The sequence below is a fragment of the Suncus etruscus genome, chromosome 11 (assembly GCF_024139225.1).
Source record: "Suncus etruscus isolate mSunEtr1 chromosome 11, mSunEtr1.pri.cur, whole genome shotgun sequence".
NCBI classification, from domain to species: Eukaryota; Metazoa; Chordata; class Mammalia; order Eulipotyphla; family Soricidae; genus Suncus; species Suncus etruscus.
The window spans coordinates 95,658,080-95,674,482 of NC_064858.1; the positions used below are offsets into that span (position 1 = coordinate 95,658,080).

General features: G+C 39.4%; 1 protein-coding gene across 2 annotated transcripts in view; it reads right to left on the reverse strand.

Moving 5' to 3' along the window:
* Positions 1 to 16,403, reverse strand: part of GRIP1 (glutamate receptor interacting protein 1) — a 225,827-nt gene that overhangs the window by 74,289 nt on the left and 135,135 nt on the right. For both annotated transcript variants that reach the window (XM_049782734.1, XM_049782735.1), the window contains 2 exons: positions 7,126 to 7,312; positions 6,393 to 6,538 (listed from right to left, as the gene is read on the reverse strand). In XM_049782734.1, the coding sequence (XP_049638691.1) occupies positions 6,393 to 6,538; positions 7,126 to 7,312 (333 nt within the window). The remainder of the gene's footprint in view (positions 1 to 6,392; positions 6,539 to 7,125; positions 7,313 to 16,403) is intronic.

Genomic DNA, 16,403 nt, shown 5'->3' on the forward strand with positions numbered 1-16,403 from the left:
AAAAAAGAGGGGGGGTGTTTTTTTCTTTCCAATTGGTCTGTCTTTTTTTTTTTTTTTGCCTGAAGCAGTCATAATTGGCACAGTAAGACAACCAGGTCATTATAATCCATCAATCTAGACAGTCTTGTGAGATTTTAAATAAATTAGGAATTTTAAGGGGGGGGGGTGAATGTAAATGTTTAACTCTCACCTACTTAGAAAAAAAAGCACTGGGAACCTATAATGGCAAGTATTTTTTTTTTTTTTTGATAGAATTTTCACTGGGATTTCTTTCTGGGACAAAACACTTTTCTTCCAACTCAGCTCCCCAATAAATTAATTATAAAATTTCAGTAGAAATTTTAAGATTTGATGATTATGTAGAACAGTATTTAAAAGACACAATCAAAGCAGTAAAAATATAATTGCCCATATGCAATAATTCTATGAAATTTTTATTTTAGAAAAATTTGTGGAACAGGACTCCAGTAAAGAAACAATTTTAAACATTTAAAATTAAAACATTAAAAATAACAGGTTAATTTATTAGTAATATCATTGCAATTTTGTGTATATAGTGGCATCAATTAATAGAAATAGAACTAAGGAGTTGGGGAGATGCTTAGAGGCTTGCTGTTTTGCATATGGAAGTCCGAGGTTCAGTCCCCCATCCCTAGATAGTCCCCCCAGCACTGCACTTGGAACAGCCCCTAAGCATTATGGGGATGAACCCCAAATAAACAAACAACAAAAAAGAACTAATCAATGTGTACTCATAATCAAGGTTTCTTATCTATTTTCTGTGTCACTTAAAATATTTATAAAATAGAGAGAACATATCTTTTGACTTGAAAGCTGGTTAATAATTATCTGAATATATTCCTGGAGAAAAATTTGAGAAATAGATGACTTCCATGAGATAATTTTGAGTAAAATCAGAACAACAGACTTTCACATCTAGTTCTAGCTAACGTCTAACTCTAGTACACTATTTTGAATAGCTCTAGTCTTGAAATGGCTCTAGAGAATTTGATGTTATTATTTTCTCCCATTTTTTGGGGGGGGTGGTCACACCCGGCAGTGCTCAGGGGTTCCTCCTGAATCTACACTCAGAAATTGCTTCTGGCAGGCTCGGGGATGCTGGGATTTGAACCATCGTCCTTCTGCATGCAAGGCAAATGCCTTACCTCCATGCTATCTCTCCGGCCCCTTGATGTTATTATTTTTATTTATTTGTTTATTTTCGTTTATTTGAGAACCTGATGATGCTTAGGGGTTAGTCCTGTTGGTGTGCTCAGGAATCACTCCTGGTGTGCTCAGGCTACCATATAGGATGTTAGGGATGGAACCTGGGTTGGACATATGCAAGGAAAATGCCCTACACACTGTATTATTGCTCTGACCCCAAAAATGAATAAGTTGAACTTCAGAAATTATTCTTGGCAGTCTCGGAAAACTGAGAATGAAACCTGGATCAACTGCATGCAAGATAAAGGCCCTATCTGCCATACTATCACTGACTCCAGATTGTCCTCAAGTGTTTAATTAGATAAACCAGATTTTTTAGATTCATTTTCAATGGATTAGTATTACCTTTTGCATATTACTGAAGATTGAATGTTATATCTGGGCTCAGCAAAGTGTCTGGAATCTGCCATGAGCAGGGGATGAAAGGATGATAGGATAAGAGTACATTTCTACTAGTCCTAATTAGTATTATTTAGATCCCATTGAAATGATTTGATTTCCAGGGTAATTAAGGGGATAGGAGATGACTTCAGACGTCCCCCCTTTTCCTGTCATTTACTCAAGGATGCTAGAAATGAGCTTATAGTTCTTATTTGTGTGTGTGTGTGTGTGTGTGTGTGTGTATGTGTGTGTGTGTGTAAACTGGGCCACATTCAGTAAGACTCAGGATGCTCTTGATGTGGTGCTCCAATGTTGCTTCCAGTGGTGCTTATGGGACCACATGGTTCTGGGCTTCAGACCTGGGTCTTCTGCAAGCAAAGCACACATTCAGCCTTTGAGCTATCTCTCCAGCACCCCTCCTCCAGTTCTTATATTTTTTAGGAGCTTGCCTTATTAAAAGTATTTAATCAACTATTATTAAAATGTACATTTATGTATTTACTATGAATGAAACAATGAGTAAATATTTTAGCTACATGATAATAAAAGTGCATTTATAGCACAGGTAAATACTTGTTACTGTTTATGGAAATGATTATACTATTCCTTTTCTTTATTTCTTTTTTTTTGTTTTTGGACCACAGTGCAGGCAGTGCTTAAGGTTTACTCCTGGGTTTGGCAGGTTTGAGGACCATGTAGAGTGCCAGAATCAAACCCAGATCAGCCATGTGCAAGGCAAACTACCTGCTGTACTATCATTTTGGCTTCTGTTATTAATTTTTCTGCTGGAATGCTATATAATGAAGAGGCTAGCTATATCTTTCAATAGTGCCTGCAAAACAGATTCTAAGAAATCCTCTTTTATTTTACTTATTAATTATTTTGTTCACATCTAGTGGTGCTTGGGGCTTACTCTTAGGGATCAACTCCTGAGGGAAAGGAGACAGGAAGCTTGGGGACCATATGAAGTGTTGGGGATTGAACTTGGGTCAGCCATTTACAAAGCAAGTACCCCACCATACTATTGCTTGGCCCCAAAATCTTGCTTTTCATGCTGATAACGCTCTCTCTTGATGGGGCAGTGTTACAAGATGGAACATACAGACCACAAGTTGATAGACCCGGGATATACTATTCACTTTGTTGTATTTCCATGGGTTTCCTAGTTTCTATGTAAAAAAGGTACTGGATTTTAAGAGTTCTTTCACCACTACTGTTTTGTGAGTACAAAACTGTTTTCTCTAAATACATACTGGGCTCGGTTTTTTGAAAGCCAAACCTTCCACCAGGCTGATCCTCACAGCCTCACAGGATACATTTTGCTAGATCTCACTTGACCATAGCTGACTGTAAAAAAAGACAACAAACCTAAGCTTGGTCATATAGCTACTTTCTCTCTGGAACAAGAAATAATAATTGGCAGGTACTGGTCAGGCACTTTAGCAAAGGCTGGGACAATCATATAGAATCAAAAGTCAGGGAAGGAAAAAAAAAAGTGAAGAAAACTTGGCCCAAAAACAAGTGAGCAGATGTGTTGACACATGCAGCATTGAGAGAAACCCCAGAGTAACAGTGGAAATGATCACTTCTGGATGCTGATGAAAGTTCCTGATTCCATTCCTTCAAAGCAGCCAAGTCCCTCCCTGCCTTCCTCCCTTCTTTCAATCCTTCATTCCCCAAGCATTGGCCAAGAACCTCTTAAAATTCCAATGTACTATTTGAGCACTAGTGTATATTCATTACCAAAAGTCACAAAGATCCAAACATCATAGGGTTTTTGTACTATAGAAGAAACAAACAAATAACTTGCATCATATCAGAGTATGAGGAGAGCTATGGAGAATCTTAAGTCAGGGCAAAGAGATAGAAAGATGATAGTCAAGGCAGGGTTTAATAAAGACTAGAACAGAGCAAGCAAATCACTGGAACATGTGGAAGGAGCTGTCCTGGCAAAAGGAGGTAACCGAGGTAATCCTCTGATGGGATTCTGCCTGGCAAGTCAAGTAGCTAGTTCTCATTTCCCTTACCCCTTCAAAACCTTATTCTCTTAAGAGCTTTCACTGTGTAGATGGTCTTTCTGTGACTATGCCCCTTCTCCCCATTCTCAAACCATGGTTGAACTTCTTTAATTTTTTTAAATTTAGTTTATGTAACAGAATTATAATAGTAGTGAGTACCGTGCCATCATGGCTGAACAATTTTGTTCTCTGCTCTACTCTACCTCAGCAACTCATTACCTTGATTTTCTAAGTAATTCTAAACTCGAATGTATGTTTTAGCCATTAACAAAATTAAAGTCTCTCCTCATTTTTCTTCCTGAAGATCCTTTTCTCCTTTTCTCTTTTTCCCAGCTCATCAGGCAAAACTTTTATCTATTCCCTTCCCTCTTCAATCTAGATCCTTTCAAACAGGCAACTGAGTAAAAGCTAGAGTATGACCTTTGGTTGGCTGGGTTAGAATACCAGCCCCACCATGAATGGCTTCAGTTTTTTAAGGACATAAAATTATAGGCTTTGGTTAAGTATGCTAATACCCACACAGTGTTTAGAAAAGGAACAGGGCATAGTGTAAGCATTTGAGAGGTATTATTATGATAATTTTGAAGCTATTATCATAATTATTCATTGGTTCTTCCTGAGACAATTTGAGCCTTTGGGATTCAAGTTCTATTGAAATGTCTCTGAAAACCTCAATCTCTGGCTTAATGTAATACAGTTGATGTCTCTTGTCTTTTTGCTCAGCAGTTTTGTTCTGATATAAAATGACATGAATGCAAGTTGCCACTGCTATAAACTTAGAACTTCCAGATTTTCTTTAGTTTACTGCCCAGTCTGAAAATTGCCCCACAGTAGTCTGTCATTTCTCTATTAGATATTAGAATAGCTAGTATATCTAATAGCTTAGAATAGTTCCTTCCTTCCCTCCTTCCCTCCCTCCCTCCTTCCTTCCCTCTCTCCTTCCCTCCCTCCTTTCCTTCCTTCCTTCCTTCCTTCCTTCCTTCCTTCCTTCCTTCCTTCCTTCCTTCCTTCCTTCCTTCCTTCCTTCCTTCCTTCCTTCCTTCCTTCCTTCCTTCCTTCCTTCCTTCCTTCCTTCCTTCCTTCCTTCTTCCTTTCTTCTTCCTTCCTTCTTTCTTTGCAGTGTCTGGAAAAACAAAGGAGATGCTAGGGGATCAAACCAGGGCTTCCTGCATGCAGGACAAATGCCCTACCTCTGGCCCCTAAACATCCTTTTTAACTGCTATAATACAAGTTCCATGAAGACAGAATTTTTCTGGGTTTTTCTTCTATTATCTATTTCATATCTGCGGTTGCATCTTCATTATACAAAACAACTGGCCTGCTTTTCAACATTCACTAATATTTATTGAAACAACATGATTTTTTGTCCCAGGGACTTTTATGTTGATTGGTTACATATGGTCACGAAGTCCATGAATTATTTTACTATATAAAATAAAGGTTATATGATATAATTATTTTATATATCTTTTATATATTATATAACTATAATGTATAATTATTTCACTATATAAGATAGGTTAAATTGAAACTAGCAGCAACATGTTTTTCCATTTGGCTTTTGAGTCACACCTGGGACTGCTCAGGGCTTACTTCTGGTTCTGACTTAAAAATTACTACTAACAATGCTTGGGGGACCATATCATACTGGGATCAAATCCAGGTCAGCTATGTGTAAAGCAAGTGACCTACCTAATGTACTCTTTGGTCCCTAACACTACCTTCTAAAGCCCACACACTGTGCTTCTGAGAAAATTTTAGTTATTCACATGTTCCAGTTATTACTAGAGTTGAGTCTAGTTCTTATTTCAAGTTTCTTTTTTTAAACTTTATTGATTGTTCGATTGGTTGATTGGCTTTTGGGCCACACCCAGTAGTGCTCAAGGCCTACTCCTGGCTCTGCACTCAAAAATAGCCCCTAGCAGCCTGGGGACCATTAGGGATGTCAGAATCAAACCAGATCCCTCCCAGCTCAGCCACATGCAAGGCAAATGCCCTAATTGCTGTGTTATCTCTCTGACTCCTTATTTCAAGTTTTAATCTCTACTGCAACAGTCTTCAGGAAAGAATGCCTTGTTATTTTGGAGGGAAGGGTGTGATAAAGGAGAGGTTTTAGGCTACACACAGCATTCAGCGCTTACTCCTCCATCTTTGCTCAGGGATCATCCCGAGCAAAGCTCAGGGGACCATATGTGGTGTCAGAGATTAACCCAGGTCGGTTATGTGCAAAATGAATATTTTAACCCCTATATTATCTCTCCAGCCATTCCTTGTCATTTTGAACAGGTATCTGGTACCATTTCCCTTTAACAATAGAGCCTACATTTTCATCTAGTGAGTGCATATAAATTCACCTAATAAAGTTTTAGTTCCCTACAGAATTTTCATGCTTTTTTTTTTTTGCAGAGGCAAGGGTCAAAGAGAAACCTTTTTTTTTGTCCCTGTGGCTGAAGAATATAGTTTCTCCAACATATCTGAGAAAGTCTGGAAGAATAAAGGCTAAATTATTTTTTCTATCACCTTTACAGTAGCGATTACTTATTCATGTTGTCACATTTATTTTTATTTGTTCTTCTGGGTGATGTTTTAGTGAACAATACAAAAACAATACTCAGTTTAAAATGACACGCCAAACCTTCTACACAAGAACAAATTCAATATCTCTATCTCTCTTTCTCTATATCTTTTTCCTCTGCTATTTCATTCAAATAATTCACATGCAGACCACTCCAACTGTGCTGCTGACTTGAGACGATATGATCATACCTGCAACATCAAACTCGATTTCCAGTGTGACCTTGCTGGTGATGGACGAGTCCCGGAGGAGCTGATTGGCTTCCTCAAAGGTGCTGTCTTCAGTTGGAATTCCATTAATGGCCATTACTCTGTCTCCAATCTGTAGCACTCCACATCTAAATTTAGAAACACATGGCAGAGGTTGGAGATAGAGTAAATTATTTTCAGTCTGACGTTGCCAAAACTCCTTAGTCTGAGCCTTGCAAAACAGAACGACCATTTGGGCTTGTTATTCAATACCACAGGCAAACAGCTATGTTATGTCTGGTTTTCTTGCCTGTCACGACTACAACTATGAGCGAGGGAGGTGCAGTCCAGAGAGGTAATTAATGATTCAACAACAGAGTAGTCTTATAATCTGATCTGAACCAATCAGATCAGACGATGATCTGAAAATCATTCCCTTATGGCAGAAAAATGATTAAAGCTTGAACTTCAGATTTTTTAAATGAATTTCCCCTTTTTAATTATCATAGCCTCAAGTCCCAGATGGACAAAAATCTGCTAGCTCAAGGCAGCCATGCTTGTTATTCTCCTCAGACCTGATCAGGAATATAAAATTTTATTGTCGGAACAGAGAGTTCATTATGTCTTGCATTTCCTGAATTGAGTGCTATTCAATAATTTATTGGCCATTCAAAGATAGCCAGCCTGAGCAAAACAGAACAGAAAAAGATGCCGGCCGTGAAAGAGACCATCTCACCTCTCTGCTGGGCTGTCAGCTTCAATATAGGAAATAAGAGGTGGAGAAGAAAGTGTCTCTGTTGCAAACACACTGCCCTGCAGCTGGATCCCAAATCCAGTGACTGGGTCAGCTGTCAGCACCACCTCTGTAGTTTCTGTGTGAACCACTTGCCCAGCGAGGCCCACCGTGCTGGAGGCTAAAGACACTAGAGAACAAACAGGAAACAAAATATTAATTGGAGCAGGCACCAGGAAGTAGAATATTTCTGAAATAAACCACGTCCTAAACAGAAGAAGTTCATGGTAATAACAGGCGGTTCTATTTAATTCTCCCAGCAAACATTTAGCCATAACTGAACAAAATAAAGGAAACTTCCAAGACTTGTCACATTTCAGACCATATCCTCTTTACTCTTCTGAGGTAATGTGGAGAACAGCTGTGGGAACTGTAGGAAGAAGATGGCCTTGGGGTCAGGGTACTAAGTTTCTGGTCGGGCAACAGTGCTAAAGAACCAGAACAATCTGACCTTTGACTTTATGGAACCAACCTAAGTCTGTCTCCTAGCATGGTAAGGGGATGTAGTACATGGATCTTTACGAGCTAGCTTGAGGCTGGAATGATGGATCTTTTAATTTTGTTGAGATGCCAAGAGGCCCAGTTGGTGCCAAAACTAAATTCAGAACCTCAAGTATCTAGGCATCTGAGCTACCAACTAGGTTGACTCATTAATTAACTCATTTATTCAAGTAATATTAATTAACAACACTGTAAATTGGGAGTACATGTTACCAGATACTCCATCACCAAAGTGCCCATATCCCTCCACCATTGTCTGTTGGAACCTGTCATCAACTCTCCTACCCCTCATTCACCTCAGTTCTGTGGTGAACTTTATGGATTGGTTCCATTGGCCATTGACTCTTTTCTTAGATTGTTTCTTGTTATATCACCTCTATGTAGATCATCTGATTTTTGTCTTTCATCTTCAGTCTTATTTTGCTTAGCATGATCTCCTCCAGTTTAACTGATTGTTTTTATTTTCTTTTTTGTTTAGTTTTGGGTCCATACCTCACTGTGTTCAGAGATTAATTTCAGCTCATACTCGGGGATCACTCCTGACTTTGGGTACCATATATGGTGTGAGGAATAAGATGGGGATTGGCCACCTACCTACTGTAGTATCTCTCCCAGCTTCTGATTAATTCTTTTAAACATTATATTTTTCCTGTCCTCCAAGTGTGGTCTCTTGTGTCCTTGTTTAATCCCATTTAATCTCCAGACTACTCTGCTACTTCCTAGTAATTCATTTCTTTTATTCTCATCTGAACTGCCAGAAAACATTTTGTCATGTTCTCATGTCCAACCCAGTCACCAAAGAACTTAACTGCACCTGGGGTCTATCTCTCATGATGTGACCTCAGTTTCCTTCAGGTCTGTGAGTGATAAACAAAAGCTATGCTGAACTAGTCAGTACCCAGAAAAGGGTTTCCTGCCCTACTCATACAGTAGTTGAAGCCCAATTACACCATATACTTCAAAATTCTCTTCAACAAGAAACAACAGTTTAAATATCTTTATTTAAGCACCATGACTACAAAAATATTTGTAGTTGGGTTTCAGTCATAAAAAGAACATCCCCCTTCACCAGTGCAACATTTTCACCACCAATGCCCCTCATCTCCCTCCTCCCTGACCCCCTGCTTATATTCAAGACAGGCATTCTACTTCTCTCACTTATTAACATTGTCATGGTAGTTGTTAGTATAGCTATTTCTCTAACTGCTCTCAATACTCTTTGTAAGGTAAGCTTCATATCGTGAGCCAGTGCTTCCAAACCTCATCTCTGGGCATTATTATGATAATGCCTTTTATTTTTCTTAAAACTCATAGATGAGGGAGACTATTCTGTGTCTATCTCTCTCTCTGACTTATTTCACTCAACATAGCATTGAAACAACATTTTTAAATTTACTCTCCCTTTACTGGGGTAAGGAGAAAGATAAAAGTTTAATAATCTTTGTTTTCTATATGTGATAATTTTTACTTGAAAACTTTCTAATGTAAAACTCTAAGTCGAGGAACTAAAAAAAGGATGGAATGCATGCTTTGCATAAAAGAAACCCAGCTTCCATCCCTCATGTTCAAAGCTCATGTACCCTCTGAGAAGACTGTACTCAGAATAAGTGTGGATCATTCCAAGCAAAATTCCTCTCAAAATAATTCCAAGTCTCTGTTTGGAATTTTATCCAGTTTTTCTTATACTTTCAAAATTTTCCATTTCCTCATGGGCTTCAAACTTTACTCAGCCTATCTCCTCTCTTTGTTGCTTTCTCTCAACCTCAGTCCTTGACACCAGTGGTGACAATCATATAACACACTGGCTTTTTATTCCTTCAGCTCTTTTAATGCTTTTGTGCCTTTCTTCAGTTCTCTGCCAACAGAGCTCTATGCCAGACCCTGCCAAGATCTCAATATCCGAATCTTCCTTGTCCAGCACTTGTCTTTCTTTGCTATCCTTCCCAGTTCCTGAGATCTAACTTCTTTTCTTTATGACTCTGATCTTTCACTTCTTCCAAGTCTAGTGATTTACAAAAAATATTCCTCCCAACAATTATTCCCCTTATAGGAAATATATAAGTAATGTGGTTTGTATTGTAGATGAAGGCAGAGAAACTTCATGTCTTGAGGCAGGAATGGAAGACCCCAGAGATGCCCTTCCACCACGAGAGAAACTGAGGGAAGCCTTCAGTTATTGCCTTTGAAATAACATTAATTCCTTTTACATACTATCTGATCCTGGTGACATTTTATCTATGTGAGAATCAAGAATCTTAAATTCTATGTATTTCTTTGTACTCTAAATCATGTGCTCCTTGAGATGGCCTAACCAACTCTGAAGATGTTCTAAGTTGTTGACAGAGGCACAAAGAAGTTATGGGAAATATTACTCTCTATAGTCCAAAATATTTTTGTTTGTTTTTGAGCCACACCAGGTGATGCTCAGGGGTTACTCCTGGCTATGCACTCAGAAATTATTCCCTCCTGGCTTGGGGGACCATATGGGATGCTGGGGGATCAAACTGTCGTCCATCCTAGGTCAGCATGTGCAAGGCAAACACCCTACCACTTGTGCTACCATTCTGGCACCCTATGGTCCAAATTCTTTTGCTATTTTTGTGGTCCAAGTTCTTTTGCTGTATACTATTGGCACATTATTTGATTCTCCAAAATTCTATCTCAAATTCTTTGGTACATTGGTCAAACTTGGCTCTCCTTCACATACTACAAAGCAGAATATCCAACCATGAGACTAGAGTTCCTTAAACATACTCCTCAATTTCTTTGTATCTGACTGTTCACTTTCCCCTTTCTGCTTCAGAGAATATACCCTTCTTTTGATTTGAAGACTAACTTCCTTTAGGGAACTGCTTCTTTACACTCTTTCTAAATTTAGGGTCATAAAATTTCTCTCTTGCTTTTTCTAACTTTTCCACTTTTGCCTCTACATTTTTGATCTCTTTCTAAATTGTACTGATTTCACAACTGCTGAAAAAATGTGATTTCTCCCTTTACTCTTTGGTGAAATAACTCTCACTGATGACTGATTGCCAGATCTATGCTTTCATCCACAAGCAACTTTGGGAATAATTTTTTCTAAATTGCTCTCTTTGGGGGGGGGGTGGGCCACACCCAGTGATGCTCAGGGGTTACTCCTGGCTATGCGCTCAGAAATTGCTCCTGGCTTAGGGGATCATATGGGTTGCTGGGGAATTGAACCGTGGTCCGTCCTAGGTTACCACATGCAAGGCATATGCCCTACTGCTTGCACCATTGCTCTGGCCCCAATTGCTTGCATTTTTGATGAGCCTTTGTTCTTAGTTTAATATTTTCCCAGCCCCTGTCAACTCCTTTGCCTCCAGCTCCAAATATAAAGTTTTCAATCATTCAATTTTAATTCTGAATTTTAGAATAGGAGGAACAACAGTATGGGGGAAGGCAATTTGGTTTGTATACAGATAACCCTGGTTTGAACCCTGTTACCCCATATGGTCCCAAAGACACCAAGAATCAGACTACAGAGTCAGAAATAATCCCTGAATACTACTGTATGTGGCTTCAAAATTGACCCCTACAAAACTTACCCTCCCAATTAACCCTGATTCTTCACATTTGATTCTTTCTCTATTTCCAATGCTTCTAGAATATGACTTACTAGCTATGTAACTTCTCAAATTCTTTCTCTAGTATCCAAAATTTTTTCAAGTTCCCTTGATAAATTTCCTCACTTGATGGAAATCCCCTTCAACTAGGGATGCCTCATTGCCACCTCAAACTGCATTTTTATCCTTTTGGTTGTTTTGTTTTTGTTTTGTTTGGGGGCCACAACAGTGTTGCTCAGAGCTTACTTTTGGCTCTGTCTGTGCTCAGGGATCATTTCTGGCAGGATCAGAGGACCATAATAAGATTCTGGGGATCAAACTTGGGTCAGTCACGGGCAAGATAAATGCCCTATGCCAACAGTTCTATCGCTCTTGACCTGAAATTCTGTTTTCAATGAGTTGATCATCTTCTTACCCCTAGCCTTCATCTCATAACTTTCCAAAGTCTCAAATTCAATCAATTACTGAATTTTATCAATAAGTAAACCAGAGAAATATATGTTGTAATAATCTCATCTTTATTCCATAATTTCAGTTAACTTAAGTTTTAATTACATTTTTTTGGATAATTCTATCACCCTATTTTGTGTGCATGTTGTGTATGCATATATGTGTGGAGTGCCAAGAATATGTATTCTGGGTCTTCTCATGCCTATTATTTCCTATACACATATTTTTGTCACATGTAGATAGATACATATTATATCTTATGTCTGTGTGTCTATTATATAGAGAATTTTTTTAGCGATCATACCAAAATTACTAGCCTCTAAGTAAGGCCTCATCAATGCTAATATGAGTTATTATAGGAACTTCTAACTAATGTCTTTTAAGCTAATAGCCTCCAAATTGCTGCTACAGTGGCTTTTGGAAGATTTAAAGGTCACTCGTTTAATGACTTTCCGTGGCTCTGTACTTCCTATATAATAAAATCTTTCATTTTTGCCAAGCATGCAGCCTCTTTGTAAACTCCTTTTCTCCTATCTAACTAGTCCCTAATTTATACCCATGTTTTTGTATAACTTTGCACATCTATGTCCCAGGAATATTCACTTTTCTCTGTCCCTTGTCTTTTTCATTGTCCTTTTCTATTTCCCTGTCCCTGTTCCTTTTTTTTTTTTTTTTTTTTTTTTGGGTCACACCCGGCATTGCTCAGGGGTTACTCCTGGCTGTCTGCTCAGAAATAGCTCCTGGCAGGCACGGGGGACCATATGGGACACCGGGATTTGAACCAACCACCTTTGGTCCTGGATCGGCCTTTGCAAGGCAAACGCCGCTGTGCTATCTCTCCGGGCCCATGTTCCTTTTTTTTTTTTTTTTTTGTCTCTTTTCCCTGTCCCTTGCCCCTTCTTTGTCTCTCTTCCTGACATCCATTTAAAGTAGAAACTTATTTCTTTAATTTGCACATTTCTTATACATGGTTTTATTTCAGTATTTATCGGTTTTTATTTGACTGCCTTTCTCTTCAGTTGACCTTGAATTCTTTAAAGACAAAGATCAGACCTTTTAATCTCTAAAAATCCCAGAGCCCACACCATTCAATGAATGCTAAAGAGTTGAGGAGTGAATTCGGTTTTGTGATATCATCAACATTTTCTTTCTTTTAGAGCCAATGCTTTGCAGAGATTCAATAGTTCCCTAGATCATAGGGAATTAGATTGTCATCCTCATAACAAAGTTTGGTACTGTGTTGACAAGGCAGAAGAGGATTAAGGGGGGTCATTTATCTAAGAAAATTAAGGGAAATGAACTATGAGGCCACAACCAGGTGTGATTGTTCAGGTGCTAATCCTGGATCTGTATTCAGGGGTCACTCCATAAGATGATGGGGCTCTAATCTGGACCTTTTGCATGCAAACTATGAGCTCCAGCCTGTTTAGACATCTTTCTGATCACAGATGTCCTTAAGAAATATATTCATTTTTCTCACTTAGCAAAATTAATATAATGAGATTAAAGCAGCCTATAGATTGGAAGTGAAAGTAATTTCCAATCCAATTGTAGGTGGTACTTACAATTATAATATTTGATATACAGATACTCAGAGGGTAATGCCTTTTCCTCTGTCTTGTAGATGTTTATTGTGCTTTGGTCTCCAGATCACACAATTTTTTCTTGGTGCACAAAACCAATGGAAGTTACCATTGTTCATATGCACAGATCTGAAGTGCTGTATTTCTTTCTGGTTAATACTCATAGGAGACAGGGATACAATATTTGAATGTGATCTAATTAATAGGTGATTGCACTCCTATAGCTAGGTGAAACTTTTTATTTTTTTTTGACTTTTGTTTTGGGAGCCAAACTTGGCAGTGCTTGGTGAATACTTATAGACTGATATTTAGGGACCAGTACTTGTGCTACTTAGGAAACCAGGTGGTATTGGCAACTGAACCCAGGGTTCATTCCTGCAGCAGAGTGTTCTAGTTCTTTGAGTTACTTCCCCAATGCAGGTGAAGTTTTTGGATTTCAAAGGGATTACTTGGTAAATCTTTTTACAGGGTCACATTCATAAATATTCCATTTGACATTTTAATTTGGTATTACACTATTTGGTAGAACTATTTGGAGTTCAAATATATTTTTGAAAAATATATTTTCCCTGGTGGTTCTGGGAATTGAACCCAGGGCTTAACATATACAAGGTGAGTGCTCTACTTCTGAGGTCCAACTTTAACACTGTTTTTGAAATTTTAAATTAGTCTCTACCGGGGGCCGGGCGGTGGCACTAAAGGTAAGGTGCGCCTGCCTTGCCTGCGCTAGCCTTGGATGGACCGCGGTTCGATCCCCCGGTGTCCCATATGGTCCCCCAAGCCAGGAGCAACTTCTGAGCGCATAGCCAGGAGTAACCCCTGAGCGTTACCGGGTGTGGCCCAAAAACCAAAAAAAAAAAAAAAAAAAAATTAGTCTCTACCGAATTCTTTCCCTGATCTGGAGGCTAGATCTAGCCGGCATGGGGTCTGGGGAGACCCCGGGTCAAACGCTTTCTCCCTAGCTTGGGTGTGCTGGGAGACTTGGTAGGCCCCCAGCCGTCCCCTCTCCTGCCCCCTGGCCTCCAGGCCTTCCTGGGGTGACAGCCCAGGCGGCCAGACAAGGTGGGTGTTGGGTGGTCCCTCCTGGATGAGGTCCCAAGCTTTCCCTACCCTTCCCCAGTGAAGAGGGGGGAAGGGCACAGGGAGAAGGGCGGGTAGATCCTGGCTTCTGGTTCTCTACCGAATTCTTTCTCTGATCTGGAGACTAGATCTAGCCGGCATGGGGTCTGGGGAGACCCCAGGTCGAAAGCTTTCTCCCTGGATTGGGCGTGCTGGGAGCCTTGGTAGGCGTCCAGCCGTCCCCTCTCTTGCCCCCTGGCCTCCAGGCCTTCCTGGAGTAGCAGCCCAGGAAGCCAGAAAAGGTGGGTCCAATTGAGGGTGCTTAGAGCTGCTCATTTTTACTAAGGCAGTCTCTGGCAATTTCTTACCAGTCTACATGTTCAAAACCACGCGGGGGCTATTAGCCCCCACGCACACGGTATATATTTATAGTATATCCTATCCTTAAGTTATGTTTTGTGTATGTAGAATATCCATCTGGTATTCTGCCCTTTTGCATACCCCTGTAAAGCTCATTTTAACTCCTTAACTCTATCACCCCCAACCATCAGTACACCCCATTTACCGTTTTTAACTTCAGTACTGCATTGTTCATCACACGCCAAAGTGGTGCACTGGATTTAACAACCCCCAACTATTTTAAAAGACTTAAAATGGACATGTATGGCTTTTGAATATTTTATATCTATTTTCTTTGACAGCTATAACTCTTTTTTTTAATAGGTTCAGGTAACTATTTTTATTTAAACACCTTGATTACATACATGATTGTGTTTGGGTTTCAGTCATGTAAAGAACACCCATCACCAGTGCAACATTCCCATCACCAATGTTCCAAGTCTCCCTCCTCCCAACCCGACCCCCGCCTGTACTCTAAACAGGCTCTCCATTTCCCTCATACATTCTCATTATTAGGAAAGTTCAAAATGTAGTTATTTCTCTAACTAAACTCATCACTCTTTGTGGTGAGCTTCCTGTGGTGAGCTGGAACTTCCAGCTCTTTTCTCTTTTGTGTCTGAAAATTATTATTGCAAGAATGTCTTTCATTTTTCTTAAAACCCATAGATGAGTGAGACCCCATATGATCCAGCTATACCACTGGGAAAATACTATACATACAAATAAATTCTTATCTAATAGAGGTAGGAACACAGAAATCTTGTAGAGCAATGGGTCCTTACACCCTGAACATTGACATAATGACCTGGCACAGGCCTCAGAAGAATGGGCATTCTCCATTCACCCCTGAACCAGGGAAGCTAACTACAAAAGATCCAAGGTCATTTATAACATCATCTGGAAGCAATCCTCTACCAGGGAAGACCCTACCACTGGTCTGACATTGACCTGCTCAAAAGAGACTTCCCTCAACACTAAGAAGACTTGACAACAATGACCTGCTTACAGGACAGAGCTCTCTGCATTGCCCTTTTATTGTGAGGTGAAACTAGAGAACACTTTACACCATCCTGACTTCAATTTAGGATATGCAGATTCCAGGATCTTTAATACAGAAACATGATACCAACAACAGAGACTGTGTGAAAAATAAAGTGTAATGGCACTACAGTCAATGACTTGGATTGGACAAACTAGTTTGCCTGGAGCCTAGAGTTGGTCTTATGCCAGGAAACTTCAGGGGTAGGGTCTCCTTATATTTAGGCCAAGACTTTTCCTTTCAATGTCCCTCATATTTTAGTGGGCCTATGCAAACAATAATTGCCACTCTAACATCGTTTTTACTGTGCTCCTTTGACTCTAATCCCTAAGAAAAACAACCCACTTAAACTTTTGAGGTTAACTTAAACTAATATGCATGTGCATGGAAATGTAAAAAAGTACTTTGCCTTCAATGTTTAAGGAGTTACATAAGTTTTATGGCTTTAGATTACTTTGTGTGCTGCTAAAAATTATTATTTATTACAATCTGGGGACTTGTGGGACAAAGTAATTGTACAAGGGTTCTGTTTTATTTTTCTTAATGTTCTTTGGCTGAAAGTTCAAAGTTCGTATATCAGCAAGGGGATTTCTGAGAATTCTGTTT